Source organism: Lytechinus pictus, chromosome 2 (genome assembly GCF_037042905.1).
Source record: "Lytechinus pictus isolate F3 Inbred chromosome 2, Lp3.0, whole genome shotgun sequence".
Lineage (NCBI taxonomy): Eukaryota > Metazoa > Echinodermata > Echinoidea > Temnopleuroida > Toxopneustidae > Lytechinus > Lytechinus pictus.
Window position 1 is genome coordinate 52,761,975 of NC_087246.1, and position 21,787 is coordinate 52,783,761.

The 21,787-nt window shown below is 35.4% G+C and overlaps 1 protein-coding gene across 1 annotated transcript in view; it reads left to right on the plus strand.

Annotated features, from left to right (window-relative positions):
• Positions 1-10,635: 10,635 nt before the first annotated feature.
• The window catches only part of LOC129277835 (A disintegrin and metalloproteinase with thrombospondin motifs 18-like), a 45,369-nt gene continuing 34,217 nt past the window's right edge, over positions 10,636-21,787 (plus strand). Inside the window, exons 1-6 of the mRNA XM_064095687.1 lie at positions 10,636-10,665; positions 11,681-11,794; positions 12,613-12,772; positions 13,605-13,710; positions 18,090-18,227; positions 20,375-20,528. Of these exons, the coding sequence (XP_063951757.1) occupies positions 10,636-10,665; positions 11,681-11,794; positions 12,613-12,772; positions 13,605-13,710; positions 18,090-18,227; positions 20,375-20,528 (702 nt within the window). The remainder of the gene's footprint in view (positions 10,666-11,680; positions 11,795-12,612; positions 12,773-13,604; positions 13,711-18,089; positions 18,228-20,374; positions 20,529-21,787) is intronic.

A 21,787-nucleotide genomic window follows, 5' to 3' on the forward strand; every position in this document is an offset into this window, starting at 1 on the left:
GAATGTATATTGGGGGCAAAAATACATTGAATTTTGAAAAAAAGAAATGCTTTATGGAATGGGTTTCTTGTGTGTACATTGTGTACAAGTATTCAATTGATCTAGTTGCAAATTATGTGGGGAAGGGGAATGGGTGAAATACTAATATCGGCACTCTTTGATGTAACGCGTAGACCTTTGGTGTCTTTTTAAACCTTTGTCTTTTGTGTTCTTTCAATCCTTTTCTTGTCATCGTCTATTAATGGGATAGGTTTATGGCAGTATGGATTAAGAAATCTGGTTCAAATCTTTGGTGTATATGAAATTTGATGCAGACTTACAAAACAGCAGTAGAGCAAATTGCTTGTGTTAGAGTTATTGTTTCCAAAAATAAACTGATTTTTTTATATATCAGAAACAAAGAAATGCATCTACTGTATATATTGGATGAGTTCTTAATTTGAAGTTTTGTGAGGTGTTAGTAGATATACTTGTAATATTTGTTAAACACGTTTGCAACAATTTATCAATACATTTGAGGTGGACTCAAGGTTGTTGGTAATTGCTTCTTTATTGCCCTACAAATCAATTTCTTTTATTTGCAATATTGCCTGTCAACTACTTCCAAGAGCAGCTTTCATCAAATTATTTGTCAAAGTATACCACTCAACAAATTCAACCAAAGAAAACAAAAATCAATCTAAACCTAGTAAAGCAATGCTGACATATTTCTGTTTCATACAGTTGTTCATGGTCAATAGCACTTTTGAGAATGGAATGCATGAGTTTGAAGTGTTTCTGACCGGTGGTAAAACTTCAGAAAGCGGGCAGTCTTCAATTAAGCGGACGTTGAATGACCGCAATATTGGAAAATCCACTCCTTCAACATACTGAATTGATTTGAAGCTAATCTGATATGAATTACTAGTTATGATCAAGAAAGGGGGAAATTGAATGGGCAGTTTTTGGTCCGTGGTGTGTGTCCCGATTTGTATTCTTGAGGTATAAATCAAAGGATTTTGTAGGATTGTTTGTTTCTAAACACAGAATTGGACCAATCTGCTCGTTCTTTATAGGATGAAATGGAGAGTTAAATAGGAGTATATTTATTGCACCTGCAATAACCTGAAAATTGATTTTTATTTTTCTGCTGAGCATGTTTGTTTTCAACAATTGCTCTCTCCTGAGATAGTCTGAAAGATTAGGTGAAATCTGTTGTTAATTTTAAGAACCAGATTGCTACAATTGGTGGGTTTTAATGGGTCAAGACTAAGAGTGAGATATTGTCATAAATACATTTATTCAAACATATATATTCTTAGATTGACCTATAAAAAATAATGTTACAAATATTTTTGTGCTATTGTTTAAAGATTTTAATTAATTTCAAATTTACGACAGGAGATAATTATCAAATTAATCACAATTATGTAGGCATTTAAATCATGTGGGCATGATGAATAATACTTCATTGAAAAAAAACCCTGATGAATATTTCTATTTTATAGTAAAAATTATCTTATACGCAAAAAAAGTACATTAAATTAATCTCTGAATTCCTTTATGATTATGTGGTGTACAGTAGATATTGATAAGTGTTATTAGAGGTAAGAAATTGTATTTTTTATTCTTTATTATTATTTTTTTTTTTTTTGGGGGGGGAAACATGTAGATATGGCCATAAACCCTCCTTTAACTAAAAATATGGGAAGTGAATATTAAAGGAAAAAATAAGTTTACCTATTGTCTCGTATGGGGTTACTTATCCTAGTTGTGATTTGGAAGATATTTGATATGTCATGAATAATTTTTTGTCTTTTTATGTTTTTATATTTTTCTAGGTTGCAAAGCTATTCCGAGATTCATCCCTTGGTCATACCATCAACATGATCCTTGTGAGTCTTATGCTTCTAGAAGATGATCAGGTAAGTTCTTCTCATCAAGTCTTATACGATAATGGTCCTGCGCCATTGATATTACCTTTGGTCCTATGTGGTATTGTTTTTGTCTCCCATCCTGTGTAGGATTGACATTGCCTTTGACCCAATGTGATATCACTCTTGTCTCTCGTCCTATGTGGCATTACTCCTGCATCTCATCCTTTATCACATTGCCATCACTTCAAGTCCCATGCGGCATTGCTTTTGCATATGGTCCTTTATAGCTGAGGTGCACTTTCTGGTCTTATGTAGCAATGTCTTTGCCTCTATCCTGTGTGTATTCAGTATTGCCTGGAGTCTTATATAGCAGCGTTCTTTCATCTGATAATTTTGGCATTGGTTTTGTCTCTGGTCCTGGGTGGATTGGCATTGCCTCTGGTCCCATTAGTCCCATCTTATAAATGTCACTAGTTTCCCAGTGTAAGCTCAAGTTTAAAACCTGTGTAAGAATCTGGCAAGACTTTGGACCAAAGTACAGAAAACCATTTATCATAAGGTAAGTGAAGAATAGTACCATGATACATCAAGAAACTTTGATATTTGCTTGGATCTGTTTAAATCTAATATTTTGACGCACTTTTATAATTTAGTTCAAGATCTAGCAGACCAACATCTCTTCTATCACTAGTGATTTGGGCATGTAGTTCAGCTTTTCAAGGATCTGAAAATTTGCATTCAAATGAAGTACTTGTTATCCCTATGGGGCATTGATATTGCAAATCGTGGCTTGGCTGATAATATTTTGATGACAGCTTAGAATAAGCTAGATTTTGGAGTTAAAATGTGGGTAGCAACCTTCTTTTGCCTCAAAAGAACAAATGAGTCTTCCACTATTGCTACATTTTTGAAATGCAGCATTTTCCAAGCAGCCCTCAAATTTTTGAGTTTTCGAGATACGAGGTTTTATCAGCCGAGCCACGAAATGTGTCTTCATTTTGCTGGTTATTCTTGTTACGTACTGTTTGGAATTAACCAGTCCTTGAACATAATGTATCTTTCAGACTTTCAATGAGAGAGTATAAAGGCTTTCCTATCATTAGATTACACACCCTCATCTTTTAATAAAATACATTTGGTAAATCAAGTGTAATTGGATTTCTCTACACATTAATCCACCTGACTTTGATGTGTTTAGTTTCAGTTTCATTCTAAAGGCAGATATTTTTCAGCCGTCTTTCATACTCTGAGAGCAGTAAGGGCACTAATCCTTACACTCTCACATAGTTCTAACACCCTTCTTGCTCTCAGTGGATTATATTACCCTTGTTAACTTTTTTTCGAAGCAATTTGTGTCTGTTATTTGGAGATCTATCATCTTAATCAATTGAATTTACTTCTTGTTGCTCCCAGAAAGAAAGAAAGCTTGTACCAGCCCTCCAAAATGTTCTCAATTGCACAAGGAAAGTTGGTGGCCAGAGCAAGTTTAATCTTCACCATCAAATCTGTTTATTCTATATGAAGAGGCAATATTAATTTCATGTTTGATTAAACAGATTTCATGTCCATTTATTTTGAAACATTTGACAGTACTGCATTTAAAAAAATCAGGATATTTAGGTTTTAGCTTGCGAAAGTATTTTGCCTTATTTGGCAAATTCTCAGGACACATCTAGGCACCAAAATATTTGGTGTTCCCTTTTTCAGAACCTTAATAGATGTGCATTGGTGTTGTGGTTCTGTTTATCACTTTTAATTCAGAGGATCCCGGGTTCAAATCTCTTGCCAAGACATTGATATTCATCAGCAAGATATCTATCCACATGCGCTTGACCCAGGTAAAGAGGATGTTCATTCATTGGATGCAATAAGTGCTGGCTGGGAGATTAGGGGGTAGTGATACCCAAGTCATTTGGGAAGCGCATTGGCACTTAAAATTAATGTGAAACGTTGATATGATGTGCACAGTACGAGATCTGCTTATTTGATATCATCATTAAAGTAGTTTTAGTTTGGAATTAAAAATGGTATTGTAGATCATTCTAGGGACTGTATAGAGGTGATCATAAAATCCTTAAATTTTATACATCTGTGATTTTTTCTCATATTTTGTTCTGGCATCTTTGTGTTAGGACATTCTTAGGCCTATCATTCACCATACCTTGGTGTACTTTTTGAGATATCTTGAACTCAGAGAAGGTACTACTTACCCCTTTGCCTGAACATACAGTATGACTACATACAGGTAACAGAATGAAGACGGTTTTCTCGTTAATGTGCTTGAGGTGACGTGAAGGTCATGAACAAGATGGTTCATTCATATGTTTAGATTGGGGAATTAGCATTCAGGGTGGTTCTGCAATTCCATCATTGAGCACCTCTCTGAAGAAGGTGCTTACCAACTTTTTGAAGATGTTGATTTTCAAAACTTCGTCAGATTTGTTTTTCTATTCATGTAATGTTCATCGAAGCTATATTTAATGTAGTCATTGGGTAAAATATTTGATTCTGTCTGTTCTTGTTTGATGTTAATGTTTTTGCTTCATGTCCCAGTTCAGTCCAATATACATAGATGTCCTTAAGTAGGTTCTAAGTTTTCTACAGTTTTGCAAACCTCTTGCTGTTCAAAGTATCTATAAGTTATATTCAGTATTTTGCCAAATGGTAGCTTAACATTGGGTAGTCGATGGGGTGTGAAAGTTTAGCCCACACAAGCTCATCTTATATCAATAGATGGCAGGATTGCACGACACATCAAAATGTTTGACAGCCGGTTATTGTATCAATTAACATACCATGTGTTTGCATGGGCAATGTGTTTCAATGTGCTCATCCATGTTGCACCAAACAATAACAAGAGCAGGAACAGGGATGTATTTTTCAAAAGATGTACACACAATGACTGGGTAGGAAATGTGAGTAAACCCCTGATGTCATTATATTTGATATTTCAATTTAAATTCCATTGTTTGTTCATGTCACACGGGACCTGGCATTATAACTACCATGTGCTTTATTTTTGGAGTATGTCTCTTTGAACTTTGAGAAAATTCAATATCCTTCCTGCTTGCTACCCCCAACATACTTCCCACCCACCAAAATACAATAACATGATACAACTAGATTTGGGCTGGAAATGACTGTGTCAACTATTTCCCTTTCATGTTGTTATTTTTTCCTCAAATAAATCATTTTAGAAATATGTGAAACTCGTGTCAGTAGGAGAAATAGGTTGTCCAATAGACTTATCCATTTTGACTTGGTATGGTGTTAAAATGATTGTGGAATAAGATATGTTTCTTGGATAGTTGTAAAAAGGGTAACTGAGTCTGATCAAGGTATTCATCTTTGCATATAAATTTAAACTTTTAGTCAAACGGAACACATATTTTTTTATATTTGAGATGGATGATACAGTTGCACATACTAGTAATAAGATATGATGGTCCAATTGAAAGACACACAGGAAGCATTTCATGAAACAAAGGCCCGAATTCACAAAAGTGATTTTGAAAACCCACGGTTGAGTCCATGGTTTATGCAGATTTTCTGTATAAATTATGCTTATTTACTGCGCATATTAAAAAATGTCCAATGCTGATGCGCGCTTTTGTCACAGTGTGCCAAATCGACGCCTGTTGCCGTGGTTATCCAGGCTATTTTATTCATGAGTCCACTGTTTTGAATAATGAGTCCACTCTTCAAACAGTGGACTCATGAATAAAATAGCGTATCTTACCATGGTAACAGGCGTCAATTTGGCGCACTGTGACAAAAGCTGGCATCAGCATTGGACATGTTTTATACACGCTCCCGATACGCGCTAAATTAAGCATAATTTATACAGGGAATCTGCATAAACCATGGATTCAACCGTGGGTTTTAAAAACTACCTTTGTGAATTCGGACCAAAGTGTTTGTGATTTCCACTGTTTATGTGTTATAAGCTACTGAAATCATCGAATCAGACTGGCTTAGAGAAAATTTGTCAGTAAATTCTTAATTACTATTAAAAGTTACATTATGAGGAAATTTCTTTTTTCATTAACATGTGATGCTACAGATCACTAATATGTTAATTTTTCATGTCTGTTGTGAAAACAAAGAGAGCTGAGGAGAGCACTGTATAATCATGTTTGGAAATAGTATATGAGAGAGAGAGATTTAGAAGGAGATAAGGGAAAAAATTGAAAATTGTGAGGATAGGAGCCAATATTGGTAATAAACAGAAAATGGAATGACAGAGGAAAGTGAAGAGTAGAGATTAAAATGAAATAAACAGTGCAAACCAATTTTATAACGGCAAAAACTAGGAGTATACCATGTATTCTGAAAGAACTTGATGTAGGCTCAGAATACAAATAGGAGTAAGACAAGACATTGATGAATGGTGTGAATAGGATTTGGTAAGAGATGGGTAAAGAAGGAGGGGGGGGGGCACTAGAGAGTTTGGTGGAAGGCAGGGTAATAGGAGGGGTGCGAATCAATACTTGGTTGATTACAGGTATTGCAGTATCAAGGTAAAACGCTTCCTTTGTTCCGATTCTGGAATGTTATACCTCTCCATCAACCTCAGCGGTCCCAACCTGATCGGGGAGTCATTGGATGACAGATGATTCTATCAGTCTAGGTCACCCCAGACACAATAGACACTAGTATGTCCTTAACCACAGTAAACAAATTGAATCATCCATCTAATCTATTGCATTTACTACCAGACAAAAACTCAGGAGTTTGGATTTGGGCCATGTCACCAATAAATCAACCCCTACTGAATTATTCATACAAAACAAACTCTTATCTGCCTTTTAAGCCCCTTCCCTTACACTCTGAAAATGCAAAGTTGGTTGGAAAAAGGTTATCCTTCAACCAGTGACCCAATGGGTACATTTTGAAAACTAACATGTTAAATCATCATTTTAAGACTTAATTTTTTTTAATGTCATATTAATGCTTTACCATGATGGGGATGGAAATGACGATTGTAGCATTGAATGCAGCATGTTAAAAAGCTTTAATCTAACATTTATTTGGTTTGGTCACTCCTTGTAAGTGGTAGAGTGAACATTATAGTGGGTTTTAAAAGATAAAACAAGACTGCAACATCGGAGTGTTTCGTGTTGTAAGTCATATTAATGCTTTACCTGTGGTAATATCAACCATTATGGGGATGGAATGACAGTTGTGGTATCGAATGCAGCATGTTTAAAAGCGTTAATCTAATACCCATTTGGATTTGGTCACTCCTTGTTCCTTTGAAGTGGTGGAGTTAGATTGTAGTGGGTTTTTATAGATAAAAACTAGACTGCAACATGGGAGTTTTTTTTGTTTAAAGCACGGCATTCCTTTTTTAAGCCATCTTTACAAAGAGAAGTGTACGTTTAAAGGATCATGCTTGTCACAATGTATTGTATTTATGTATTGAAATACATAAAGTAAAACAATTTTGAATATCTCTAGTTACTTTACCTCTCTCATTAATAAGAGAAAGCCAACCCCATAATCTGGGGTACTGACCATGGCATGGAGAACTCTCTGACTAGTTAAGCAAAAAATGATCTGGTATAGTGGTGGAGAGGTCCGGGTGGATGCGACAGCTCACCCACCAAATTGGCCGTGACAGAATGAGTGGGTGAGGATTGAGTGATGCTGGTTTCCAGGGTATTGTGAATGTGTCTTTGATTGGAGTATGTAGGAAGCAGAATGGTTTGTGGTGATGTCTAGTAACCTCGTTGTTCAAGGTGAGGGTGACAAGGGTGAATAGGACTGCCTTCAAGTCCCAAGGTTATTATTATCATTATCGTAATGACCAAGACTGGTTTCCAGGGTATTATGAATGTGTCTTTGATTGGTGTATGTTGGAAGCAGATTGGTTGTGGTGATGTCTTGTAACCTGGCTGTTCAAGATGATACTGACAGGGGTGAACAGGTATATCTTCAAGTCCCAAGACTCATTGTAATGGCCATGACTGGCTTCTAAGGTTTTGCAAATGTGCCTTTGATCGTAGTATGTAGGAAGCAGGACTATGTTTATGATGAAGATGACGGATAAATGGGAATGTCCCTGAGAATGAAAGGCCATCGTTGAAATGACCAAGACTAGTTTCAAATGTATTGTGAATGTATCTTTGATTAGAGTATGCAGGTAGACGTGCTCTTCAAGATGAGACTGGAAGGGGTGAACAAGAATATCTTCAACTCCCAAGACTATCACTGTAATGACCATGACTAGCTTCTAAAGTTTAGCGAATGTGCCTTTGATTGGAGTATATAGGAAGCAGGATGATCGTCGTGATGCTCTTGTTCAAAGTGGAGATGACAGGGGTGAAAGTAAATGTCCCTGAAAACCAAAGGCGATTGTTGTATTGACCTAGACTGGTTACCAGGGAATTATGAAGCAGTCTTTGATTGGAGAATGTAGAAAGCAACATGACCATGATGGTGTCTTGTAGCTTCAATGTTCAAGGTTAGGATGAAAGAGTAGAATAGGGATGTCTTCATGTCTCAAGGCTACCATTGTAAAATTACCAATACTTGTTTCCAAGGTACGGCGATCATCAATGTGAGATGATGGGCAAACAAGGATGTACAATTAACTTGTGACAATCATTGGACTTGATCATTAGAACAAGCAATATTGGTTTCTAGTGTATTGTGAATGTGTATTGCAGTATGTTAGAAGTATGATGATTGTGTTGATGTCTTGTAGCAATGAATAAGTGTCCTCAAGACGCAGGTCTCTATCATTCTAGTGATCAAGTCTGATTCCTAGAGTAAGGTGAGCTGATAGCAAATGAGGACAGCAATCTTAGGGAAAGCTTTTTTCATTTTGTAGCATCTGAAGTTTTCCTTTCCTAAATAAAATATACTATTTTTTTGCTCTGTAATTCAAACAAAACTGTGAACTCTTGTACCTGTGTATATGGTTTATTTATGCTAATTTATTGTTTTCTGTGAATTCCAACTTTCATTGTGTCGTTTTATGCATTTATGTTATACAGAACTTGGGATGACATTTATTGGGATAATATAACTTATTCATACAGATCTGATATTGTTTTCTGAATTTTATATTTTCTTTGTGATGTATAGTGTGCTTGTTTTATGATTTTTTGTAGCATTTACGCATTATTAATTTTGTAAGAAAATGGTAGTTTGCAGACCTTCTGGAGCGGTGCTTTCTCTGAAAACTAACACAGGAAAAAATGTAGCTTTTGATCAAATATCATCTGGTGAAGTTGTGCTTATTGAAAAAGATAAAAAATCAAATTTCTTTGAAATGTTTTTCAAGAGCAAACAATTTGTCATATGTTAGTCTAGTGGATATGCCAATAAAAGGATCTTGTCAAACTTATATTTCTGCTACAGCACAAAAATTCTAAGACAAGCATTATATATGGTAAACAAGACTTAATGTGTACCACTCTCTGCTCAGGTTAAAATAGGTTTCTAGTAGGGATATAGAATCATTTGTAGTTTGCTCACCATGGTGCCAGACATCCAGGGAGTGGAGGATGTGCACACTGTGTTTCTCCCATTTTCTCACACTCTCAATTTCTCTTCAATTAATTTCAAGTCATCTTAAATTCTAATTTTATCATCTTCCTGTCGCGGTACCATTTCAAACACAATTCCAAACTCTCATTAGACTGCTAGTATAAAATGAAATTAAATTGTAAAACAGGAAATAAAGATCTTTATTTCTATAGGTTCTATGAGATGTGTCAAATTCCACACTTTCTTTCCCTCAACATGATCGTTATTGGAGAAATCCCTTTTAAGGCCAATCTTTTAAATCTATAATTTCCTTTAGAAATGCTCAAATTAAATACTCTTACTGGTAATCATAGATCCTTTCTACATTCTCCTTTTTGCTCGCTTGTGAAGACATAACATAATCTTTTCTATAGTTCTTCCATTACCTTACCTGACATAAAACTTCTAAGCTTGGTCTTACCATAGAGGTAAAACGCTTATGCACCAATTATGAAAATCATGTTTTGGTTACGTAATGGATTTCTTACTTCTATAGGCAATGCAGGACATAGGCCTACTCTTCTTTTATATCATTTGGCTCTTTGCAACCTTATTGTAAGGAAATGTTTTGGATCAAATCCATCTTACTTAGGCATTTTCAAGAAATCTTATTAGATTATCTACATATGTTTAAGGGGTAGCTATTAGCGATTCAGTAAGTTTATGAAGGCTTGAATATAGTATCTAAAATTGCTGATATACTTATGCTATCTTTGGTAATGATGTTCATATGGGTGAATAGACAGTAGGCAGGCCTATATTGACCTGAACTATTGAAACAGTGGCATATCATAATGGTATTGTTATCATGGTACTTAAGAATCAGGATGTCTAGATGCAATGCTATCATCTCAAACTGCAGTCATTTTTATGCTGGTGGGGGGGGGGGGGTGTCATCTGTGATCTTCTTTCCTTCCCTTTTGAAAGATGCATGATGCTTTAAAGGACATTCCAGGGCTTCATTTTAATACCATTACATAATTATGATAAGAGCACGAAGGAGCATCCATAGAGCTGTGATTCGTTACCCAAATCTATCTGAACCATCCGGTGAATAACGTGCTAGGCTTTTATTCTAAATGGATTAGTTGAAGGTTGTTGTGTCTATCAGCTTCCCGAAATCTCTGTGCCAACCCCTTTCTTTTCCTTTTGAATACATTTGAGGTGCTGGTGTGAAAGTAAGAGAGAGAGAGAGAGACAAACATAAAAAGAAGTATTGATGAACAAAGATGAGTCACACACGATGGCAAGATACCTAGACCACATCAGACATGTAGGTGAGATCTGTCATAAGATTTACAGGATTGTTGACCTTCAGAAATGGCAAACAGAGAATGCATTTTGGAGGATGAAATGTTCCAGCCTTGAATGGTTCCATTTTGAACATCCAAGTGCATCCAAGTAGCGAGATGTTTCATTCAAAGTGTTTGAGGTGTCGATAGAAAGCAAGATTTTATCAAGGAATCAGGCGTAGTTTTGTGTATAAAATACTACAAATCGTTCTAGTACCTGTCCCTTTGTTGACTCAAGATTCTGAATGAAGATTTTCTCTCTTTTTGTAATTTGTTTAAGGAGCATTATTGTCATCAAAATAAAAGAAGCAGATATTTGACAATGTTCAAGTCTAGTGCTTCCTTCTCCCACCCCTGAGTATGAACCCCCCCAAAAAAAAATCAGTGTGCCAAAATATTGAAAGGGGGGGTGAGTAGAGTTGCAATTTGTTGGTTTCATAGAAGAAGGTCCTTCAGCCCTGTCTCCTTTATCAGGATTTTCTTTGAAGCAGCTATCAATATTCTTGTGTATATATGAATATTCACTTTGTTACCATACTTGTGTAATATACTGATAATCACCTTTTTTGAACAGATGAAGAGCTATGAATCACTTTTCACACTGGATAATTAAAAATTAATAAAAAAATAATTAAAAAAAGTACTGCCTAATTCTGGCGTTGACTTAATTATTGACATGCTAATGATGTTCTCTTTCTTACCTTGCACAAATACTGTGGTTTAAAAGCAAGAGAAGTGTTTTCAGCAGATTAAAGCACTGCTACTGTCTGAGAGTTAATAATGTACTCAAGGTTGATTGTTGCTACTGCATTTACATTGAGCTCCATGTTTTCCTATGGAAATCTGATAAAATGTGTTTAGGGGAGCAGCACCTGCTCAAACTGTCTGAACTTGTCATCATGTAAACTAACATCTAGCCAGTAATCTAGAATGGATTTGACATTTTCTGTTTAGTACGCTGTATGTTTCCTTTTGATTTACCTATATTTTTTTCAGTTTCACTTTCAGTTTAATGGAAATGGCTTTCAAGAATATTGTGAAGTGCCTCTTTTTAATGCTCCTTACGAAGTGTTTGGATTTGTGTACATATGTGCTACATTGAAGAGAAAAGTAAATAGTAAAATAGTAGAGGAGAATTAGAAATAAAACATTATTCACCTGCATATAGTGGCAATCATGTTTTTTAATAGTGTCTTCTTCTTTTCCAGATTCCTATTCATAATTTACGGTAGGATTTATTCCTTGATTACTTATATGGCAGCTCATTAACAGGGGGGGGGGGGGTAATAATATGATACCAAGATTCAAGCTCAGTAGAGTACATGGATATAGTAATTGCGTTAAGGCCAATGCACACCTTCGATTGGTCTGTGACTGGATTTTGGAAGAAAACGTAGTACTTGGTGCTAATAGTGAGACATGGAATATCTCACTGTGTAATGTCCTAAATCATCATACGAATACCTATGTACAAATCTGTGACTATGGTATCACCCTTCTTAGAATAAAAGCAAATTTAATATCTAGTTGTAATGAGGCCATAGCAATCGTACGAGTGGCTACAATATGAAACTAATTTGGCCTTTACTCCAAAATGAAGGTTTGCAATCATCTAAAAATTTATATTACCTCAGTTAATTTGAACCTCAAATAAAAAGATCCCTTTAATTCACATTATCCGAAAATGAGCAAAATGCATTTTTTTCCGAAATAAAATCGGATTGTGGTCCAGTCATAAGGTGTGTGGCGGCCTTTATATAAACAGACATGTTATTATTATTATTTATGGAAATGAGAAAAGTGATATGTCAATTATTTTGCAGGTGCTTCATTGTCTTGTGAGAAAAATAAATGTTTCTGAGAAATATATATATATAGACATTAAAATGTATGTATATTCAAATTTTCTTTACATTTCTTTATCACAGCCTGGCTTGACCATCTCTCATCATGCTGACCGATCATTGAATAGCTTTTGTCAATGGCAGTCCACCTTGACCACACCAAACGGAACCCATCATGACCATTCAATACTGCTGACCGGAAATGATATATGCTCCTGGAAAAATGAACCGTGTGATACATTAGGTAAAGATCATGAAACGATACCAGGAACCCATTTCATAAAGGTGGTAACTTTGTCGTTCTAGTCACTCCCACGGTAACCCTGATTTTTAATTTGATATGCGACTGAGCCCTGTTACCATGTTAACTATTGTAATTGTAAAGTTACCACAATATTAAATCCTTGATGAAATGGGTCCTTGGACTTGTAAAATAAAGATATAACAATAATAATTACATACAATTTATTAAAAATTTTATAAATGGCTTTTCGTAGAGTTATAGTTCCCCTTATTTACATTGATTATATCTTTGAGGTGAAAGGGCCTAGTTTTTATTTAACAGATGACATCATTCTTAAAAAAAGACCTTCTGTCATTATTGCTGAGTGTACAATATAATAGATCTTTGGTTATGAGATTCAAGTACGAACTTTGTCAAGTGTACATGTGAAAATGATCATTCCTATATCTGTAAAAAATCATTGAGCTACTTGCATTAAGATTTTCTGAACACAATGTTATAATAAAATATAATAAATAATAAAAGAAGAGAGATTTGGGGATATTACTCAATGAAAAGCATATAAATGATCTTTGATTTGCTATCTACTGCTGATGTCGAGTTACTGTTACAAACTATCCTATGATCTATGATAAAAATATCACTGAAATACATGCAATGACTTGATTACATGTGTAAATGTTGGAATTGTTCTATTAATGAAACTTCACTTAATTGTGTTTGTAAGAAAATGAGGGTGAATGAAGGATGATAACTTCATTATGTGTTTGTCTGTAAGTTTTTTGTATATGATTGATTTCACTTTCTTCTCTATTTTTTAAATATGTATCAGGTTTTGCACCTATTGGTGGGATGTGTAGTAAATACCGGAGCTGTACTATAAATGAAGATACTGGATTAGGATTAGCTTTTACAGTTGCTCATGAATCAGGTCACAGGTAAGTCTACAATACTTAACCCTTAGCATTCCAAAGACATCATATGACACTTAAAACCACACATAATTTCCAACAAGATTAATTTCTCTTGCTCAATCTTCAAGAAGCTCTAGAAAAGATACCTTTATTCTAAGCAGTTGTCAGCAGTTTGGGAATTGAAATGTCTTTGAATTGATTTTCTGTTGTAATTTACTTTCTTACTCTACTTTTATATGTATGGTATGAGAAAATGTATTCTTAAAAATCATGGATGTTGTATTTGAGAAGAAGCCCAGTCTTCATTGTACAAGCAAATTAAAGGGGGGATAAAAGGGAAATAAGCAAAATGTGCTTGGAACTGTAGGTGAAGGAAATTGAAATATTCGTACACCTACAAATAAGAATATACAGAAGGGACTTAGTGAATCGTAGTCTCCGAATTTCAAAGTTATTTGTTGACTGTAAGGAAAGAACTAAAAAATTCCTTTAAACTTGCTGAATGGGTCTTTCTTCACAGCAAAAACTGTGGTGTTAACTGGTGTACATGGAGGACCACACCAGTTATTTTACACCGTTGTTAAATTGGTGGTGTTAGTTTTACACCTATAGGTGTTATTACAACACCTTTGGTTGTTACATTCACACTCTTTGGTGTTCTGTTCAATCTCTAGGGTGAAATTTTAACACCTCGGGGTGTGGTCCTCTATTAACACCAACTGGTGTCAGTTTTAACACTGCAGTTTTTACAGTGTTCAATTGAATTGTAATCTACTTACATGTGCAGGTTTACATTCATTATATTTTTCTTTCTGTGTATTTTAATTTAAAATAGAATAGATCGTGTATCCGGTATTCACTTGTCTGTCCTTGACATCCTGTTCATGAACACTAATGACTTTTTATTGGTCTAATTATAGAATCGATTGTGAAACTTGGGTGGTGGTGATTATGGTAATAGGAGCACCCATAGCCCATACATGGCACCGTTGGTTTCCTGAATGCATAAAACAGCTTACCAACCACTATTGACAAATGGTAGAAGTTTGAAATGTAAACAACCTAAAAATAATGTGATCACCATAGCTTTGAATATTGAATTTTAGTGAATTTGAAACTTTTAGTTGTATTGAAATATGCTTAGGCCTTTGCAGACTAAAGATTGGCAAGGCAGACCGTTGTGGTTAACAATTAGTTACCCCTCTATGCCTTTGTTGATCAGACATTATATTGCTTTACATTCATACCTACTTTGTTAAACTGTTAGACAACTTGTCTATGATGATGGCATGTATAGTTTTCATTTGATACAATTTCACATTTGAGCACAGCATAATGAAGAAACCTGTCTTTAAAAGTCACCAAACTATTTATACAATTTTTCTGTGTCTTCATTGAGCCGTGCATCTACTCAGATAGTTTACTGAGTGAGGAATAGGGAGAAAGATTTAAGAAATATAATGAATATGACAATACTCTCACTGCATTTGTACAATATTTTTTTACAAGTAGTTTGTTACCTTGGTGACTGTTTACATCATCAGGAATACTATTCAAGGAGATGTGATTTCTTAAATTGTTCGTCAGGAATTATTTTTGGCATATGATGTTATTGAAGAGGAGATGAGATAAGCAGATGAAAAAAATAATGATTTATAGTATCCTGTATGGTGGAGTCAAAGAGAAAACAACAATGGGATTGCCACCTGTTGGGTTGGGCAATGAACTTCAAGGTGCAGGTTGTTAAGAAAAGGACACGGAGTTCACTACTATCATATCAGAGTTTTGTTTCAAACATATTTGTTAAAAGTGGCAAGTTACAGACTGCAAATTAAAGCTACTGAAATCATGCCTATTTACAATCGGTGAGAGTCATTAAGTGTAGAATTTGTTACTGATATCAAACATGGCATAGACGATATCAAACATGACATGAACTGATATTCAGCACTCACACATAATGATATCAAAGTACAGTCTTACTGTTGAAATGAAAGAGTGTGTCAAGCTCAAGATGGAGAATGATATACTGCAGAAATTCACTTTTCGATGATTCAAATTTGTATGACAAAATATGTTCACAAGATTTACAAAGGAATTGTCGAATCAGAACTTGTTAGATATTCTGAAAACCTTGATTCATTTTTGTGCCAATATGTGCCTTGTTTTGGTGAATCCTGTGTCAACTGTGTCATTTGTTAAGAGTTAGTCATAATTTCTGTTAGGTGATAAGAAATATGTTGCACATGGGACCTTTTTTCCATCACTTGAACATCATCCAATGATAAGAAAAATGGGGCTAAATCTGTCAACTACAAACAAACTAAGTCACTGTCAGTTTTCGTGGGAAGTGTGAATCGTAACATGATTCATGCAACAACATTGCACCTGGTTATTTTGAAATATGAGTTTTCATGTGCATCATACCTAGCGTTAAGTTCAAATCTTTAACCCTTATAGAGCCAACATTTCCTCATTTTTGTTTGATGACTAGATATAAAATCCAAAATAGGATAGGAAGGGTTAACTGCAGCATCACAGAGATGCATAATGTGTTAGAAACAGATGATGCGTTGTTGAGAGAAGCAAATTTGTTGTATGGATACTGATACGTGAGGTGTTAAAAAGGGGAGGGCATCCTGGATCATATCACTTTAGGTTCATCATCCGTTCAAAGATTAGGGAAAGATTCTAAAGTGAAGATAAGTGCACCCTGAGTCACCATATTGCTTCAAAAGATAATTATGTAGACCCTTCCAAGGTTAACATCATAAAATCATTGACTTGGATTGGCCGTTGAGCATTGTTACCATGGTAGTTACTAGTTTCCGGAATGTTTACTTAAAAAAAATTGGAATGTTCAACGCAGGCCTTGCGCCTGAACAGCAGAGCATGGAATAATGGAATAGGACCTCGGTTCTATTGCGTTGGATTGCAAAGGAATCATATTACTAATTTTTAAGCAGTGGGGTCCATATGTCATCAATGTGAACCTTTTCCTTACTGAATCATATTGTTCATATTAGTTTATTACAGAGATTACCAAGATCATGTATCTTGTGGATTAACGTTCCATAAAAATCAGAATGATTGAAAATATCTTGGACACTCCTGAACTGCATTGTGGCAGAAGTAATAAAAGTGTTCTAAAAAACAGGAATAAACTGAGACAACTTCCCAATTATTTTTAACCATGAAAAAAAAAACAGGTGAAAGTAACAACTCAATAACCCCCTCCATATTAATGCTATTTACTATGAGTGGATTCAGATTATGAAGCAAAACCCTGAATTTAAGCTCAATCAACTTGCTAATAAATACTTTCTGGCCATGATTTCTTGTGAACAAAATAATTTTGTCTAGGTCCATGTAAATTCAAATACGGTGATCACTTCTAATGTTAAGGCATCCTCAGGTGTATCTGTTGATCCCATCCAAACGTAGCTTGGTGAAGCAATGAGGCTTCAGATTACCATGAACTCAACCAAGGTACAAAGATCTCCCAGGAGAAGTCAATCTGTAACCCAAGTCAATTCATAACACTGTACCTCACCCATGAAACATGGTTTATGAAACATGAGTTTTATTTCCATCATTGAAGTGTGCATTACGGTTCATTCTGAAATTCGGTAACGTGTGAAAACAACTTGCTTTTACTGAGTGATTTGGGGTGTCATGGGCAAGTTTCTAGCAATTTATTATAATCACACTGAAATAAGGAATTATTGCCAATTTAGTATCTTAATATTTATATCATATGCTTTTCATTGTCCATATTCCGATGCTTTCATTCTTACTTTGACTGTGTATGATTTAAGGGATGATATAAATTAGATCAGGGATAAAGTATGGTACACATTGATTAACATTTTGTTATTAATGTATTAATTACTTCATGTTATATATCATTCTTGAAAGTAGTGTTATGTATATCCATTTGAATAGGGATTCAAGACAGTGATAATTAGTATCAAGACTATTCCATCCTTCACTTTCCAATCCCGTGAATCCTGGGATCTAACTTTTGAACTTTTTAATGGTGTGCCAGAATTGGTACAGACATATTGTTATGTTTTGACAAAAATTTGTCTCTGTTTTGTCAATTTGCTGAGTTCATCCATTACAGTTGGATGCTTTTTTTTATGTGATCTCTATGAAAACTATACCAATCAATTCTTTCTGTAATTCTGATCCCTCCACCTCTCTTTCGTTCCCATCTCTCTGTCCTTTACTCCCTTCCTGCTCTCCATTATCATTATTTCATTATTCTATTTTACTCACTTGTATAATTCAAATTGTACTCCTCCTAGGTGTATTCTTTCATACTATGTAAATCAACTTGATATTCTCTTTGTAAATTGACCAATTACTGACAGTCTCCATCTCATTTCTCTCCCTCTCAGCTTTGGGATGGTCCATGATGGTGATGGCAATGCCTGCAGGAAGTCAGCTGGTGACATCATGTCCCCCACCCTCTCTGGTCACAGTGGCAGGTTCACCTGGTCAGCATGCAGCAGGAAAAGCCTTGATGACTTTCTAAGGTAATATAGCCATACATTTGTTGGGCTAGTCTAGGATACAAGTGACCTAATGGTCAGTGAATCATATATAGTTTCATCTGTAAATGTGATCAAATTTGACAGGAAGAGATATTGTGTCTGCCACCTCTCTATAGTCACACTGGCAAGATTACTTGGTCAGCCTGTGGCGGGAAAAGCCTTGATGACTTTCTATTAGAGCTACCAAAGACAACTTGGGTGTAATCTAGATTTACACACTGTATCAGTTATTATTAGTAATTTCTCTTTAAAATATGGTCAGATAGCATAGGTAGACCCATCCCCTATCATATTGAGTCACACATAGATTTTCTTAGCATGTAGCAGGAAAAGCCCTGATGAGTTTCTAAGGTACGAAAGGCACCACAGGCTTCATCTGAATCCACCCGCTGTATAACTGATCTATGATCAGGTAACATACTACCTTCCCTCATCACAGGAACACTTGAAGCAGGGAACCCTCAATGTCGGGGAGATACCAAGCAAAAGACAAATTAAAAATAATATGGGATCATCCATTGTCGAATTGACCTCTTGATCAATGAATCATTCTTAAAGTTTTTGTTTTAAGTCATGAGGAAAAGGATAGGAGGGGACATGTCCCTATCCTTTCTGTTCACAGCAGCAGGTTCCCTTGGTCAGTCTGTAGCAGGAAAAGCTTTGATGATTGTTTTGAGGTAACAAATCCAAAAACAACTTGAGCATAATCTTGGGTTACCCAGTGAAGAAAGTACTGACCTGTTGGATGGTGAATCATATGTATTTTTTTACTCCTGAAATTTGATAGGAATAGATGGAAATTGCAATTTAGACTCATCATCAACAGTGTGAGGATATAGTGTGGAAGGAAATTGGCTTCACTTTCTTGTTTTTATGATTTGAGATTTGTCAGAGGCTGATTGCAAAAATACTTCAATTGAACCCCTTTAGGCCCCTGAAGCATCTTGTTTCACATGGGTACAGATTGGGCTTAATAAAGTTTATATTTTTGTTTTTATTCATTGATAATGAATGATTTTTTAAAAGAAAAAATACATTCTTTGACTTAAGTATTGGTCAGTGCTTCAATTCAGTAGTTTATTAATGCTAATATAAAATTTACTCAACAGTATAATATGAAAGCTTTTTCTGTCTTTCTCTCCCCCTTTTCTCTCTCTCTATCTCTCTCTCTCTACCCATCTGTCTTCCTTCAGTTTTCATATCCCATCTTTGGCTGATTCTCCTAATCCAATTCACATTTCAGAATCATCTTTTTTTTTTCATCCATCCGTACACCCTGTTTATCTCATTACAAAAACGATTTCCTCAGTGCTGCGATGAATTCAGTCTGAGCAGAAAACCCATAATTGGTGGGTCTCTTTGCACCCTGACTCAGCTGTTGTCTATTTACCAAGTTCAAATAAGGTAGATCATTGGCATGAGTTGCATGAATATAATCTTTGAAGGAGATGAAGCGGGAAGAGAGATCGCCAGACTTAGCCCCCAGCCCATCCTGTGATGGTCATAGCATGGCAATGGGGAGAGAGTTTGTAGAGCTTGAAGCAAATGTGGGTCGTAGTAAACATTCTCTTTTATTTCCCTTTCTCTTCCACTAATCCTGTTTTTGTCTCATCCAACACTCTTGCAAAATATCATGCATACATGATGCAGAAATAAATATGTTAAACAGTCATACTTCTTTTTCCTATTTATTGTAATAAGTTTGCATAACCGATTCCCCTTCCTAGAATTGATCTAGTAATCGCTGGTTTAATTCCTGGTTTAAAATCGATTCACTCCATTCCACATATAATATTTTCCCTTTCCTTTTTTATAATGTCTTTTGTTTGACTGTATATAATTTTGTTTCTATAATAACACTTTTAAATCTTTAAGCAAGGAGATGTTGCTCCATGATCACAGTGTTTTGTGGGGCCTTTAACCCCCCCCCACCTTCATTTCTAATTTGATTTGTCTGTTTTCCTCTCAATATCGCAATATTCTAACAGAATGGGAAAACAATGCAGAATTAGATTTACAACATGAATCATAGCATTCACTCCACAGGGGATCTGCAATGTGTCACATCGGCTTTTAATCTAAATATCATTGTTTTTTATCCGATTGTGTATGTTTTATCTGATTGGCAGGACTGATCGAGCCGCATGCACCTGGGATGAGCCGATAGGTATAGCCGAGTACCAGTACCCGCCCAGTCTACCTGGAGAGCTGTACAGCGCCGATCAGCAGTGCCAGTGGCAGTTTGGACCAAAGGCTCGCCTCTGCTCCTTCAATCTTGGAAAGGTTTGTTTGCGTTCTTTTGATGTGAGTGTTGCTGTTTTGAAGGGGCACAACGGTGACTAATTCTTCCTTCTCTTGTAACTTTTTGAGTGGATCTGAAGTGAATATTACCCTTTTCTGTGAATATTCTGTTCTGGGAATAGCGTAAGAATGGAAATAGTATTGTAGTAACAAACAAATGATTCAGTGGTCTTAACAGGTGCATGAAACCATTTGTTGGTTAGGGTAATGAAGCAGATTATGATGATGGTGGTTATGATGAGGATATTGAAGATAGATGATGATGATGATTGTGATGATGTTGATGATGATGGTGATGATGATGATTGTTGTGATGATGATGATTATTGTGATGATGTTGATGATGATGGTGATGATGATGATGATGATGATGATGATAATAATGATGGTGGTGATGATGATGATGATTGTGATGATGTTGATGATGATGATGATGATTGTGATGATTATGATGATGATGATGATGATTGTTGTGATGATGATGGTGATAATGATGATGGTGATGATGATGTAAATGTGTATGGAGATAGTGGTGATGATGATATTAATGGTCATGATGCTTCCGCCAACGATAATGCCGCTAATGATGTTCAAAGATTCAATCCCAGAAAGTGACCAAGACCAATTATTTGGAACTTATTTACTAGACTGATTCCATCTGTGTCACATCCTTGTTTGAAGCTTATCATTGAAATAACTCGCTCATCGATAGTGAAGCAATCGGTTGCAACTCAATTACTCTAGTCATCTTGGAGGACACAACCATTTATAATTAGCCCAACATGCCCAAGAGACATCCATTTTATGCATTAAGAGACAGACCCTGCCTAATATCCCATTATTAGCTGGTCCCTTGTTCCCTCATTACCTCATATTCCATCATCTATGTCACCATAGATCCATGATTTAGTTAAATACACTCCTAAGAGGTTTTCAATATGGCTTCTAAGTGACAAAGGTATTGTTCGGTGGGCTTGGATTCTTCATTTCTTTTATATGTTTTGTGAGTACTTTAAGTTGTACTATCCAAAATTGGAAGAGAGCATTACCTGTAGATGTCTGTTTATGATTTGACAATACCTTTGAAACAGAGTGATAATGATGCACATTTTTTTCATGAAAATTTAGATATAATATTCATGGACTTTCGTGGACATTTATATTAGATACTAAAAGAATCATGAATTGTCTCACAATCCCCCCAAACATTTTTTTGGATTAATATTTTCAAATCATGTTAA